The 14,551-nt window shown below is 39.0% G+C and overlaps 1 protein-coding gene across 2 annotated transcripts; it reads left to right on the forward strand.

Annotated features, from left to right (window-relative positions):
- The first annotated feature begins 10,129 nt into the window (after nucleotides 1–10,129).
- Nucleotides 10,130–13,766, forward strand: LOC144569455 (glutathione S-transferase U18-like). 2 transcript variants are annotated; one of them, XM_078319811.1, is made up of 2 exons: nucleotides 10,130–10,500; nucleotides 13,367–13,766. In XM_078319811.1, the coding sequence occupies exons 1-2, from the start codon at nucleotides 10,174–10,176 to the stop codon at nucleotides 13,727–13,729; spliced, it is 690 nt and encodes a 229-aa protein (XP_078175937.1). In that variant the 5' UTR covers nucleotides 10,130–10,173; the 3' UTR covers nucleotides 13,730–13,766. The 2 variants fall into 2 exon arrangements, with proteins under 2 accessions (XP_078175937.1, XP_078175938.1); XM_078319812.1 differs by having other exon boundaries at nucleotides 13,376–13,760.
- The last annotated feature ends 785 nt before the right edge of the window (nucleotides 13,767–14,551 follow it).

Here is a 14,551-nt window from a genome sequence, read left to right on the forward strand (position 1 = left end):
CTAGAGGTGTTCATTGCCTCCGGTTTAGTTGGTTTTAAACTGAACCGAATTAGTTTGAATCAAACGGTTTGATTTTTTCTTTTTAATGGTTCGGTTCAGTTTTTTTTATAAATGAATTATAAATTCGGTTCGGTTTGGTTTGGAAATTTTCAAAATCAAAATAACCGAACTTTTATATATTATGAATTAGGTCCGGACTGCCCGATTTATTTCTTAATACACCGATTTATTTGTTAATCAATTGCTTTAAATCCTTCAGTTTATTTCTTAATATCTCGGTTTATTATAAATCAATTGCTTTAAATAAAAAATTAATATATTTCAATTTGAACCGAACAAATAAAAATAAAACTTTAGTTCGGTTTAGTTGCAATGCTAAAATGATTCGGTTCGATTTTCTTTTTAAAACCGAATTACAACTTTGATTTGCGTAATTCACTTCGGTTGAAACCAAATCAAACCGATGAACACCCTTGCTTTCAACTTTTACTCAAAAAATAAACATTATCAGGACATGCAAAATATATGTTTAATATTATACTTGTTTTGCTTACAGAGACGAGACGAACATCGTAGATACAATTTTTTGACAGTTTAAAATTTTCAACAGATAATAAGAACATTTATGTAAATTATAACCATCCTCAATGAGAGATTTTCTTCCTTGTAAGACGTACAACTCGTTATTAACTTTCTTAATACAAAAACAAGTCGAAAAAAAAAATTGGACACACAATTAATCACTAGGGTTACTTGATCTATAATTATTTGTCAAAATATCATTGGATTTGTATACAATTCTATAATCACTAAATTTGACCCATTTTATTTTATAATTTTTTTTATGTTGACACCCATATTTTTCTCAAAATAATAAATCAAATAGTATATTTTTTGTATGTATATTCACTCTCATAAATAAATATACTGCCTCCTCTTTGTAGAACACCATGTTCAATTTATTTTTCTTTTTTCCACAAAAATTTATTAAATGAGCGTCAAATGAATTTTTTAATTAAAATGGTGAGTGAGAGAGAAAAAAAAAAATACAAAATAAGAAGTGTCACATGTGAACTTTTGATTTTTTAAATAAAAAAGTTCTAAATACTAGAAATCTCCAAAATTAGACAAATCATTTTTTTTAAAGAATTAGGATCAATAATATAAAATGAGGAGAGATCCAATTACACCTTTTTTTGTAACACTGAATTACACTCTCGATTTTCAAAGTTTTCAAAGTTCAAATAGTCGATCCAAACCGTTCAACATAATGAATATATTAAAATGTGCTTGCAGATCAAATTTTATATTTTTTGGAATTTTTTTACTATTTATTAAGTATTTAACAAAATCGCTATATTCAGACCATTGAATTTTTGTACCCATCTTAATAATAGTAAAAAAAATCAGAAAAATATAAAATTTGATCTGCAAGCACATTTTATCATATCCATCATGTTGAACGGTTTGGATCGACTGTTTGGACTTTAAAAATATAGAGTAGGGGTGTTAACGGGTACGGTAAGGATCGGGTGAAAGCATTTTCATACCCGTAACCGTCACAAATTATCCTTACCCGTACCCTACCCATTACAAATTGCCTTACCCGTACCCTACCCTTATCCGTTGTAGTTGTCGGATAACGAAATGGTAGCGGGTAAATAACGATTAATACTTGTATAATAATTATTTTTATTATTAAATAAAACACTAAGACACATTTATTTGTCACATATATAATCACATTACTAATATGAAAATTAATTCCAACTAAATTATTTTTTTTAATCAACGCACAAATTAAAAACATAGAGTTCTTTAATTAAAAATAATTAGGCATGCAAATAAAAACAAGATAGTCAATTGTTCTAGTGCTTTAATGGTGAATTATGTTTAACACAGTTACATAAATGGTTATGTGTTCAAGTTAGAAAATTTAATAATTTTTGTTTTCCAAGATCAAGAGTAGTTGCCAGTTGGATTGTTGGAGATGGATAATAATTCAATGCTCATTAAGATATATAATATATATAATTTTTTTTATATAATTATCCGATCGGGTAACGGGTACGAAATAGGCTTTAACCGTACCCTTAACCGTTTTGATAACGGAAAAAAATCTTTACCCATATCCGTACTCAATAAGTTAACAAAAAAATTCTTATTCATACCTGTCTTATCGAATACGGTACGGGTCGGGTAAACGAATAAAAGGGTGCCATTGACACCCCTAATATAGAGTGTAATCCGGTGTCACCAAATAAGGGTGTAATTGGATCCCTCCTCATATAAAATTTCACAAAAAGTATGAGAGTCAATTCCTTGTACATGTAGCATTTTACTATAAATTATAAAATAAAAGTCTACTTCAATACTAGATTTAAAAAAAAAAAAAAAATAGGGATCAATTGATCCCCATTCTCTACTAACGCCTCTGCCTCTCAGGAACAAAACGGTCCTAGAAACACAAAAATAAACGCATAATGTAGATTAAGATGCATAAAACAGAGTAAAGCTTGAGTGCTTTTAAACTCATTAAATTTTTTGGTAAATTTAATTCTAAAATTATTGGATTAGTTTTTAAAAAGTAAAAACAAATTCAAATCGTTAAAACTGACATATTTCACGAGTAATGTATTTATACACAAAAATTATAATTTTAAGATTAATTTAACATATACTATATAGCAAGTAATACAAAATAATACTTTTTTTTTCCTTTTTACCCCTACACTTGATATTCAATTATGGTCATAATAATTATGGACTCCAAATCTGGAACTGATGCAAGTGCTTACGTCGCCACAATTATTCAATTATTAAATTTTTTTTTTATTCCAAATATGTTTTTTGGATGGAAAATGCTAATATGCTACGCGTAGCATAGATGGTCTCCGTGTAACGGCTTAATATTTGAGTTTTCAAAATTCTAACGGTCGATTCGAACCGTTCAACATGATCTCCATATGAATATGTACTTGCAAACCAAATTTTACATTTTTTAGAATTTTTTTACTATTGTTTTAGATAGATAGAAAATCACTTGATCTGAAAATTCTGTACCATTTAGATCAAGTGATTTTTTACCTATCTAAAACAATAGTAATAAAATTCTAAAAAATGTAAAATTTGGTTTGCAAGTAAATATTCATATGGAGATCATGTTGAACGGTTCGGATCAACCGGTCGGATTTTGAAAATTCAAATATTAAGCCGTTACACGGAGACCATCTATGCTACGTGTAGCACCATAGCCAACTCCTTGGATATATCCTCAAAAAGATGATACAGTGGTACTGATGCAAGTGCATAGGTCACCAGAATTAGTTTCTTGGTAAGTTAAAAAATAAGTGAGGTCATCTCAGAAATCTTTACTCGGTCAAACTTTACTCACCAAGAATTATAACTTCAATAGATACATTAGCCGCCCTTTGCCCTTTAATGGCGCCTTCCCCATCCCTTATCCCCTTCTCTTCTAAAGCACCTCTCCCGTCTTAATCTCCGTCCAATACTCCTTTTCTTCCTCTAAATTATCCCCGTATGGCTAGGATGTACCCTTCTCTCCAACAAATAGAAAAGCAATTCTGCTTCCTTTCTCCCCTAGAAGAGCACCAACGTTGTCTGGTAGACCTTCAGGAGGCAGTTATATTAAGTCCGATAAACCCTAATAACCCAGTCTCAAGAGAGGAAATCACAACTCAGCTCAGGGCACGGTATGGAGGCTCTGAACACAATTGGAAGACCCAAACGGTGAGAACTGGCCTCCTCATTAAGCCACCGGATTGGCTGTACCCAGAAAGGCTCCTGTTGGATTCATACATCTGGGAGCGAGACCTTGGCCTTCGTGTGTTACCATGGGATAGTCTGGACTCCTCGGATGCCTTGCCTCCGTCAAGGAGAGTCCTGCTAACTATTAGGAGGTTTCCAGTGGAGTTCTGGCACCCCTACTATTTCAGACAGGCCACCGCCTCGTTTGGGGTGTTGGTCGGGATAGCGCCGGATTGTCTTAGTGGGGACAATCAGGACCTCCTCAAGATCCAGATGGATGTACATGATCTCAAGCAAGTCCCGTATAGACTATATGTAGGACACAGGGGGAGATGGACGGAATGTGACATAGAAATGGATGGCCGGCGCCCCCCGCCGCCTCCACCACCGAGCCAAGGCTTCGAAGGACCTAGTGAGGATGAAAGCGAAGACGATACACTGCCTTTCGACCAAGGTCCACCTTACATTCCTCCTTGGCGGTGGCAGCAGATGAATTTGCCAATACCCCAACCGGACCCGGCAGGAAGAACAGCTCCGGCGGCCAGCATCAACGGGTTCCCCCTCAGGCTAAGGGAAGAGGCTGGTGGACTAGGTCCAAAGTTTTCGTCATGCACCAGACAGCTAAATGACCACCGGTCCACTAGGTGCACTGATGCGCCGGGAGTAGTAGCAAGGGGAATAGGGGGGCCCAAAATATGTAGTTTTTTGGCAGTTGGACAGGCCAGTCTGCTCCCTTGCAGGTCTGCCCCTAAAAAACAAAGCGGGGACCCCGGTCATGCGTGGAATGAGCCTCCTACAACTCAGGAGCATGGGGACAAAAATTGGCGCTTTGACACCTGCCACATGGAGAATGGATGCGCTAAAAATAAGGAAAGTGGCGATAAAAATTCTGATCCTTCTCGAATAAGAAGCTGCCAAAGATCCATTTTGGGATCGCCGCCTGAGCCCAAATTTCGCTACAAAAGGCCCATATATCCTGATGTTGGGAAAGAGCCCTGTATCAACCCTAATAAATTCAGCGGACAAGCATTGTCTTATCCCTCCCACAAGCCTTTAAACCCTTCTCTCTTAAACCACCTTTCTCCTACAAACAGACCCCTCCCCTTCCTGAACTATACATACTTCTCCCACTACCTCCCCACTACCCTCATGTCTCAGAAACCAATGGAAAGCCTTAGCCAAGAGGATGAGGATCTCATCAGGCAGTTTGTTGGGCTCCAAACAAATGAATCGTCTCACCAAAAGATCATCATGCCTTCTCATGCTACAACCTCAACAGTATGGGAACATTGCCTACTGGCGAAAGTCATCTCTGACAAGACTACGCCAGATCAACCCTTCTTATCCATGATGATTCGGGCATGGAAGGTAGACCCAGAGACAAAGATTCGACATATCAGCCGTAACTGTTACCTTATTGAGTTCGTCTCAGAGGAAGAGAAGAGAAGGGTGTATCTAGAGGGTCCGTGGACCTTTAGAGGAGACTTGGTTGCCACTAGTTATGTCTCAGGACAAGCAGACCTTAAACCGGAGTTCATAACTCATGCCACGGTCTGGATACAATACTATGGGGTGCCAGTCAACAGTTTGACTGAAGAAGGACTCTATATCATGGGGGGTAAACTGGGAACCCCGGTAGCACCCCCGGTGGATGGATTTGTGAATGGAAAGAGTTTTGTCAAGATTAAAACGCTAATTAACCTAGCTGAGCCAGCAAGGGATCGGGTGGTTTTTGAGCATCCAACACTTGGGGATATCACTATTCTCACTGTGTATGAGAAAGTCAACAGGATCTGTCGATTTTGTGGTGATCTGGGCCATGAGCTGAGGGGGTGCACCAAAAGAGAGAGGCTGTCAATAATCATACAAGAAAGGGCCTTTGAGGCCCAAATCGACAAAGCAAAGGTCCTATCTCCTAAATTGGGCTTGTGGATAGTGGACCCAAGTTACCTCCCTAAGGGCCCTGTAGGAGTTTAGGGCCAAGCTGAAAATAGTCCAGTTCGGAGTAAAAGGGCTTTCTCTCAAGCAGACCGTGCAAGTTCAGGGGCCAGTGAATCTGACCCATCTTCTATCCCTTTAGGCCGACTGGTGGCAATAGGTGATGTCTCTTCTCATTCTCTCAAAAGGCCTAGGCCGGCGGGGCCCAATCCGTCGGCAAACGATATATGAATATTGTTTCGTGGAACTGTCGGGGTAGCGGAGGCACGACATGTTCCACGTTAAGCCGTTACCTCAGCTGCACAAGGGCCCAGGTTGCTTTCATTTCCGAAACTCGTTGTGGAAAGAAGATGGCAGAAAAAAGAATCTTATCTCTACCCTTGTGTAATTATGAAATTGTGGAGTCTAGTGGTCAATCGGGAGGCCTATGGCTATTATGGGATGATACCTGTACGGTCTCTGTCTTATCTAAAAACCAAAATTTAATTGTAGCCGAAATAAAGGGAAAGGGGCCTCATCAGCCTTGGCTTCTGCTAGCCGTATACGGGGACCCCCAAAGGTCAAGTAACCCCCAGATCTAGGAACAATTAGAGCCCTACCTCCAGCAACAACTAAAACCGGTTTGCACTATTGGTGATTTCAACACCATAGCCTCTGAATCAGAAAAGTGGGGAGGTAACCAAGTCCTAAGTACCCCAAACAAAGCCTTTGCCCATTGGATCGATGCTAGTGGCCTTGTCGACCTAGGGCACCAAGGCCCAGCCTACACGTGGTCTAATAAACAAAATGGGCCAGCAAACATCTCTGAACGTCTTGATAGGGCGCTGGTTAGTATCTCTTGGGTCACTCAGTTCCCAGAAGCAGCTGTATTTCATCTGCCAAGGTTTAGCTCAGATCACTTACCCATTCTGCTTAGAACTAAGCCCAGTCCGGTAAGAGGGAGGCCCAAATTTAGAGCAGAAAACTGGTGGGCCTTACAGCCAGGTTTCCATGAAGTATGCGTAAGAGCGGCAGCAACCGGGGGGACAAGTTGGGGAGGCGTTAGAAAGGCTTTCAAAAAGGAGGTTAAAGACTGGGGTGCTCAGACAAAAACTCCAGATACTATGTTGAAGGAAATAGAAAACCGAATGGCAGCTCTCCAAGCACAGAAACCAGATGAGATTGACCCAAATCAGGAGAAACTCCTGCAAGCTGAGCACGATCGATGCCTGCAGATGCGAGAATTCTATTGGCATCAACGCTCCCGTGTATCATGGGCCATGTTCGGGGACAGAAACACCAAGTTCTTCCATGCTGCTGCCATCATGAGAAAGAGAAGGAACACTGTCAGATCTCTAAGATTAGATGATGATACATGGACCACTGAGGAAAAGGTGATCAGGCGTGCATTCATATCTCATTTCAAAGCAATTTATACTGCCTCACCAAGGCCAGGAGTGCACGATCTAGTCCCGCCACAGATCCTAGAAACCTTACCACAAATTCCAGACCTCATTCACCCCCACTTGGATGAGATTCCTTCTGACTTAGAGATAAAACATGCCCTTTTCTCTCTTGGACCGTACAAGTCGGCCGGACCTGATGGCTTTCATGCAAAGTTAATTCAGGATAACTGGGAAGTTTTTGGCCCGGCTTTCACAGCAGAGGTGTCGAACTTCTTCAATACTGGTGTCATGCCCTCCCATGTGGCCAGATCCAATCTAGTTCTAGTGCCAAAAGTGCAGGATGCAGCTTCTGTGTCCCAATTCCGCCAAATATCTGTCTGCAACACATCTTACAAGGCAATTTCTAAGATTATTGCAAATCACATTAAATCCTTTATTGCTGGCTGCATCTCTAATGCTCAAGGGGCTTTTGTTCCGGGAAGGGAGATTGCACATAACATTATCCTTTTGAGAGAGGTTCTGCATTCTTTTAAACAAAAAGGGTACAAAAATTGTGAATTTTGCCTTAAGGTGGATTTGTCTAAGGCTTTTGATAGGCTTGACTGGACATATTTGCAAGCTGTTCTGGGACTATACGGATTTCCGGCAAGAATTACGGGATGGATCATGGGGTGTGTAAAGGCTGCTGAATTTACAATCGTTTTTAACGGGAAAGGTGACGGCTTCTTTAAGCCCAGTTGTGGATTGAGGCAGGGGTGTGCTCTCTCCCCCTACCTATTCATTTTAAGCATGGATGTCCTGTCTAGAGGACTACAATTCATGGTGCAGCAGAATGTAATTAAGGGGGTTAAGCTGGCGCCTTCCGCACAACCACTCACCAACTGTCTGTACGCGGATGACCTCCTCATCTTTGGGGCAGCCAACCACATGGAGGCAGAGACAATCAATCAGGTACTGCTAACCTTTATGCAATTCTCAGGTCAGATGATTGGGGCTGAGAAGAGCCACATCTGGTTTAGTCGGGCAACAAAGGAAGAGGATCAGATTCTTGTCTCTCATATTTTCGGGGTGGTATCAGATGGACTGCAGAACTATCTGGGGGCTCCGGTTCATGAGGGGAGGAGTGCATACGATTTTCTCATACAAAAATTCTCATCTAGGTTACAATCCTGGAAGGGATCGTTATTGTCGCAAGCCGGAAGGGTCATACTGATTAAAACCACCTTGCAGTCCCTTCCAATTTATTACATGGGCACGGCAAAAATACCAGCCAAAATCACAAAGGCTCTAACCGACCTCATGCGTCGGTTCTTTTGGGGGAAGATGGACCAAAAAAGATATCTTGCTTATGTGGCGTGGGAAAAAATCACGAAGCCGGTAAAAGAAGGGGGGCTTGGTATAAGGGACCTGAACTCCTTGAATGATGCTCTACTGATGAAATACCTGTGGCAGGTAGCGGCAAATGAGGATGCACTTTGGGTCCAAATAGTGAGAGCTAAGTATCTCCCTCAAAGTAGACTGTGGCTATCAAAAAGGGAATACTTGTGCACTTATTTTTGGCGATCTATATTAAAACTCAGAGAGATGCTCCTGCCAATGGTTCAGTGGAAAATTGGTGACGGATTGATGTGTCATGCGTTGAGTGAGCCATGGTGCCCGGCTGCAATGTCCCTCCCTCCTGCTAATGCATCCCAGCGGCGTATGAAACTGGTGGAATTGGTGGATCAAAACAGTCAGTTATGGGATTTTCCTAGGTTAATCGAACTGTTTGGGTATTCAAGCTCTATGCAAATTCTGACCAATTACAAACCTCCAAGCAGTCTGAATGGTCAGGATTCATTAATTTTCCTTGGATCCCCGAACGGTAGATATTCGGTTAAAAAGGCATATCGGTACATCACTAAGAACCAGGAAGGAAGCAGCTCTCAGAACTCTGAAGTATGGTCAGTCATTTGGGGAAAGGCTAAGATCATCCCAAGATTGAGGTTATTTCTTTGGAAAATTGCTCATGGAGCCATTCCTGTTGGGGCTGCATTGGCACGCAGAGGTATAAAGGTCAATCCAATATGTACTATGTGTGGTGATGCAGAGGAGGATGTGCAACATTTGCTTTTCCTGTGCCCATTCTCAAGAGCCTGTTGGCTGAGTTCCCCGCTGGCGATAAACTCTCATGCACTAGCAATTGGAGAAAGGGAAGTGATGGTGTATATGAGAAGCCAGATGTCTGATGACCAATGGGGAATGTTCGCTAATATAATCTGGGCGATTTGGCGAACGAGAAATGATTGTGCATACTCCTCAAAGAGTCCTTGTGTAGATACATTCAACCGATACCTGAGTGCAATCCGAGCAGAGTCTATGCTAGCAGGATTATTGGGAAAAGAGGGAGAACGGGTAGACAGGCAAACAGGAGAAATTGAGGAGCTTTGTTGTTTTACTGACGGATCATGGGGGACTGAATGGGAAGGAGGTGCTGGGCTGATCTTAATGAAGGGAGAAGTGTTACAGGGGTATCAGTATTGGGGGGTGCCAGCCTGTTGTGCTGTGCAGGCAGAGGCGATTGCTATGCTCAAAGCAATTGATTTTGTTATAGCTAAAAAGCAAGCGAGATGCACCTTCCTGACAGATTGCTCAGTAATTGCAAAGATAGCATCTCAATTACAGCCGCCTCAAGAGGAGGACTGGAGAGCTTCCAGAGAATTACATGAAATTTGGAGGGCCTTTAAGCAAAATTCCCTTTTTTCTTGTCAGCACATTCCAAGAGACCAAAACGATTTGGCGGATATACTGGCAAAAAAGGGTAGAATTCAAGGGGGGCATTTCACAGGCTTTACTTTTCCACTTTAGTTTTTCTGTTTTATGCTTTCCGGTTAGTTTTCCGTAGAGTTTTGGAATGATGTACTGAGTCTACGACAGCTTTATGTAAACATCGATTTTGGATTAATGCAATATGACCTAAGGGTCTTTTTTCGCAAAAAAAAAATAGATGCATTAGCCGACTTCTACCTAGGACTGTATTTAAGATCTCCGATTCTCCATTGCATAGGTCTAAAAATACAAACAACAACAAAAACACACAACAATGGCAGCTAAGACAGATAAGATTACGTTGATCGGTGGATGGGCGAGTCCGTTTGTCCTGAGAGTCCGTATCGCACTAAATCTGAAAGGGATCAGTTATGAAATGTTGCAAGAGACAGTTGAAAAGAAGAGCGACCTCTTGCTTGCATCGAATCCGATTTACAAGAAGATACCTGTTCTGATCCACAATGGCACACCCATATGCGAATCCATGATCATTGTCGAGTACATTGCTGAAACCTGGACTTCTGTTGGGACACCTATTCTCCTGTCCGATTCATATGATCGTGCTATTGCTCGGTTTTGGACTGCATATATCGATGACAAGGTGAATTAATTGTGACTTCTTTTTTCTTTCCTGAATATATATACTCTTAATTGAATTAAATTTGTCCTCAGTAATCTCAATTAGTACATTTTTTTTGCAAATGTTGACTGTAGTTAGGGGTGCACAAAAAATTCGTATTTCATGATTTGATTCGAGTTTGATTCGAAAAAGTTCGAAAAAAATTCGATTCGAAATAGATTCAGTTTAAAATTAATTCAAACCAGTTCGATTCGAAATTAATCAGATTCAATTCGAATATGTTCGAATTTATTCAGTTCGAAATCTCCGAGCAATGATGCGTATATGTAAACTAAACTTTACATTCAATAACATTAACTATTTGTTATACACACCCTTGACAATTGATAGAAGACTCGCTATACGATGCAGAAAAAAGGTTTCGGATTGTCTACAATTGTACTGCACTAAAATAACAGTCAATAATGTTCTACGAGTTGGAGAGGATCCAAGCATTGGGAAAAGGCATTCACCTGTCAAAGTCAAAACAGTCAAAGTTCAAAATAACAGCGAAAGAGTACACAATGGAAAAGAAAGGCGTACGTGTATCAAGACATCGATGAGAGAGGTGTAACCTAGACCGTTCAATTATTTTTGATGAATATCGCGCCTCTCCCTGCCTCCCGAGATTTTTATTTTTACTCAAAAAATAAATAATTTTATTATAAATAACCACGTTTTTCGAAAATTTTTATTTCTACCCAAACCGCATATATTCTGTGCGGCCCGAATTAAATATTCGGACCGTATAAAATATATGCGGTCCGAATTTTTTTTTTTGGATTTAAAATTTCGGACCGCATAGAATATTTGCGGTCCGATTTTTTTTTTTTTTTTTGCTTTTTTCAAATGGCTGAGGCAATTTTTGAGTAATGATATCTCACGATCTGTTTAGAGATTTTGGGTGAAACTTCACAGTCTTGTTCTACGATGTCAAGACTACATGTCGGTCAATTTTCATGAATTTTGAAGATGTTTTCCTATGTTAACCAGAGATGCAAAGTTGGACTCAGAAGCACTCCTTTAGCAGTTCGGGCAATTTTTGAGAGATGATATCTCACGATCTGTTGAGAGATTTTGTATGAAACTTCACATTCTTGTTCTACGATGTCAATACTACATGTCGGTCAATTTTCATAAATTTTGAAGATGTTTTCCTATGTTAGCCAGAGATGCAAAGTTGGACTCAGAAACACTCCTTTAGTAGTTCGGGCAATTTTTGAGAGATGAAATCTAATGATCTGTTCAGAGATTTTAAATAAAACTTCACATACTTGTTCTACGATGTCAAGACTACATGTTGGTCAATTTTCATAAATTTTGAAGATGTTTTCCTATGTTAACCAGAGATGCAAAGTTGGACTCAGAAGCACTCCTTTAGCAGTTCGGGCAATTTTTGAGAGATGATATCTCACGATCTGTTTAGAGATTTTAAATAAAACTTCACAGTCTTGTTCTAAGATGTCAAAAATCTCTAAAAAGATCGTGAGATATCATCATTCAAAAATTGCCCGAACTGCTGAAGGAGTGCATCTGAGTCCAAGTTTACATCTCTGGTTATTATAGGAAAACATTTTTAAAAATCATAAAAATTGATCAACATGTATTCTTGACATCATAGAACAAGACTGTGAAGTTTCATACAAAATATCTAAACAGATCGTGAGATATCATCTCTCAAAAATTGCCCGAACTGCTAAAGGAATGCTTCTGAGTCCAACTTTGCATCTCTGGTTAACATAGGAAAACATCTTCAAAATTCATGAAAATTGACCGACATGTAGTCTTGACATCGTAGAACAAGTCTGTGAAGTTTTATTTAAAATCTCTGAACAGATCATGAGATATCATCTCTCAAAAATTGTTCCAACTGCTAAAGAAGTGCTTCTGAGTCCAACTTTGCATCTCTGGTTAACATAGGAAAACATCTTCAAAATTTATGAAAATTGACCGACATGTAGTCTTGACATCGTAGAACAAGAATGTGAAGTTTCAGACAAAATCTCTCAACAGATCGTGAAATATCATCACTCAAAAATTGCCTTAGCCATTTGAAAAAAGCAAAAAACAAAAAAAAAAATTCGGACTGCAAATATTCTATGCGGTCCGAAATTTTAAATAAAAAAAAAATTCGGGCCGCATATATTCTATACTGTCCGAATTTTTAATTCGGGCCGCACAGAATATATGCGGTTTGGATAGAAATAATTTTTTTCGAAAAACGTGATTATTTATAATAAAATTATTTATTTTTTGAGTAAAAATAAAAATCTTGGCCCTACCTCGCTCTCACTCTCACCTAAACCTAACCGACTAAAAATCACCGTCTCCTTCGCTCTCTCTCCTCTTTCTCTCCAGATTTTGCGTTGATACTTGATATTTGATAGTTAATACTTGAGCTGTGATTGATTTCGCGTCTCTCCCTCTCGCTTTGATACTTGAGCGTTGATACAGATTTCGCGTCTCTCCCTCTCTTGTTAAAATTCGCTTGATTTTTGCGCACACCCATAGAGGAGAACGCTCAAGCTCGAGCTAAATTTTGTTGATTAAATTTTGTTGATTTCTTTTGGATTTTCGGATCTCAATTTTTCATACAATTTGTCTCAATTTCAAATTAATTTCGAATCAAATCGAACTAGTTTGAATTATACCGAACCAAATTCGAATTGACCTTTTAGGTTTGAAATCTATTTCAATTTCGAACTAGGTTTGGTTCGAAATTATTTCGAATTCTAACTGGGACAGATTCGATTTGGTTCGGTTCGTTTGCAGCCCTAACTGTAGTTATCAAACTAATTAAAAAAATATATATAAATTTCACTGAATTCTAACTATGTTATATCATAAGCTTTCTGAGTCTAAATTAAGGGCAATGATGAAAGGAACTCCAGAAGCCGAAGCAGAGGCCAACAAAATGGGTGCAATCCTACAGCTACTTGAAGATGCCTTTGAGAAGTGCAGCTTAGGTAAGAGCTTCTTTGCAGGAGATAACATTGGATGCTTATATATTGCGGTTGGATCACACCTGGGATGGATAAAGGCAGTGGAGAAAATAGTCGGAATCAAGTTTCTAGATGAAGAGAAGGTTCCTGGTTTGGTCGCATGGTCGGAGCGCTTCTGTGGGCATGAAGCTGTGAAAGAAATTATGCCAGAGGTTGACAAACTCGTTGAGTTCGCAGCAGTGCTGATGAGAGCCACCGCTGCCAAGTGAACTTTGTTCAATTTATTATCTAAAATTTTCATTGATGGTCAGAGCCGCCGCCGCTGCTGCCAAGTGTACTCTGTATTCATTAGCTCCATATTAGCTATCAGTATATTGCCATTCTTGTACTGGAAAAGAAGATATATGCATATATATATATATAGATAGGCTAATGTGCTTTCGGTAGGATATGAGCCGAAATACACACGATCTAAATTTGAAATTTCAAAACTCAAAAAGTCGATCTGAACTGTTCATCTTGTTCTCCATATTAATATGTTCTTGGAGACCAAATTTTACATTTTTCTGAATTTTTTTACTATTTATTAAGCCACTTTGAAAATCGCTAATCCAACGGTTTTACTGTTTTGTTAAGCCACCGTTGGATCAACAATTTTCAAAGTGGCTTAATAAATAGTAAAAAAATTCAGAAAAATATAAAATTTGGTCTCCAAGCACATATTAATATGGAGAACAAAATGAACGATTCAGATCGACTTTTTGAATTTTGAAATTTCAAATTTGGACCGTATGTATTTCGGCCCATATGCTATCGAAAGCACATTAGCCTATATATATATATATATATAAGAGAGAGATTGGTTAAGCTCAAAACGTTTTTTCTTAGCCCTCAGAACAAACGATTTGGTTTTTCAATTTTTAAAGTCTAAACAGTCGATCCAAACCGTTAGATGTTCAATCTATATTAAAATGTATTTGGCGACCAATTTTTATATTTTTTGGATTTTTTTTACTATTTATTAAGATGATTTGAAAGTCGTTGTTTTTCAATAGTGCAGAAATTTAATAAAAACAATGATTTTCAAACCA

The sequence above is a fragment of the Carex rostrata genome, chromosome 18 (assembly GCF_964058835.1).
Source record: "Carex rostrata chromosome 18, lpCarRost1.2, whole genome shotgun sequence".
Taxonomy (NCBI): domain Eukaryota; kingdom Viridiplantae; phylum Streptophyta; class Magnoliopsida; order Poales; family Cyperaceae; genus Carex; species Carex rostrata.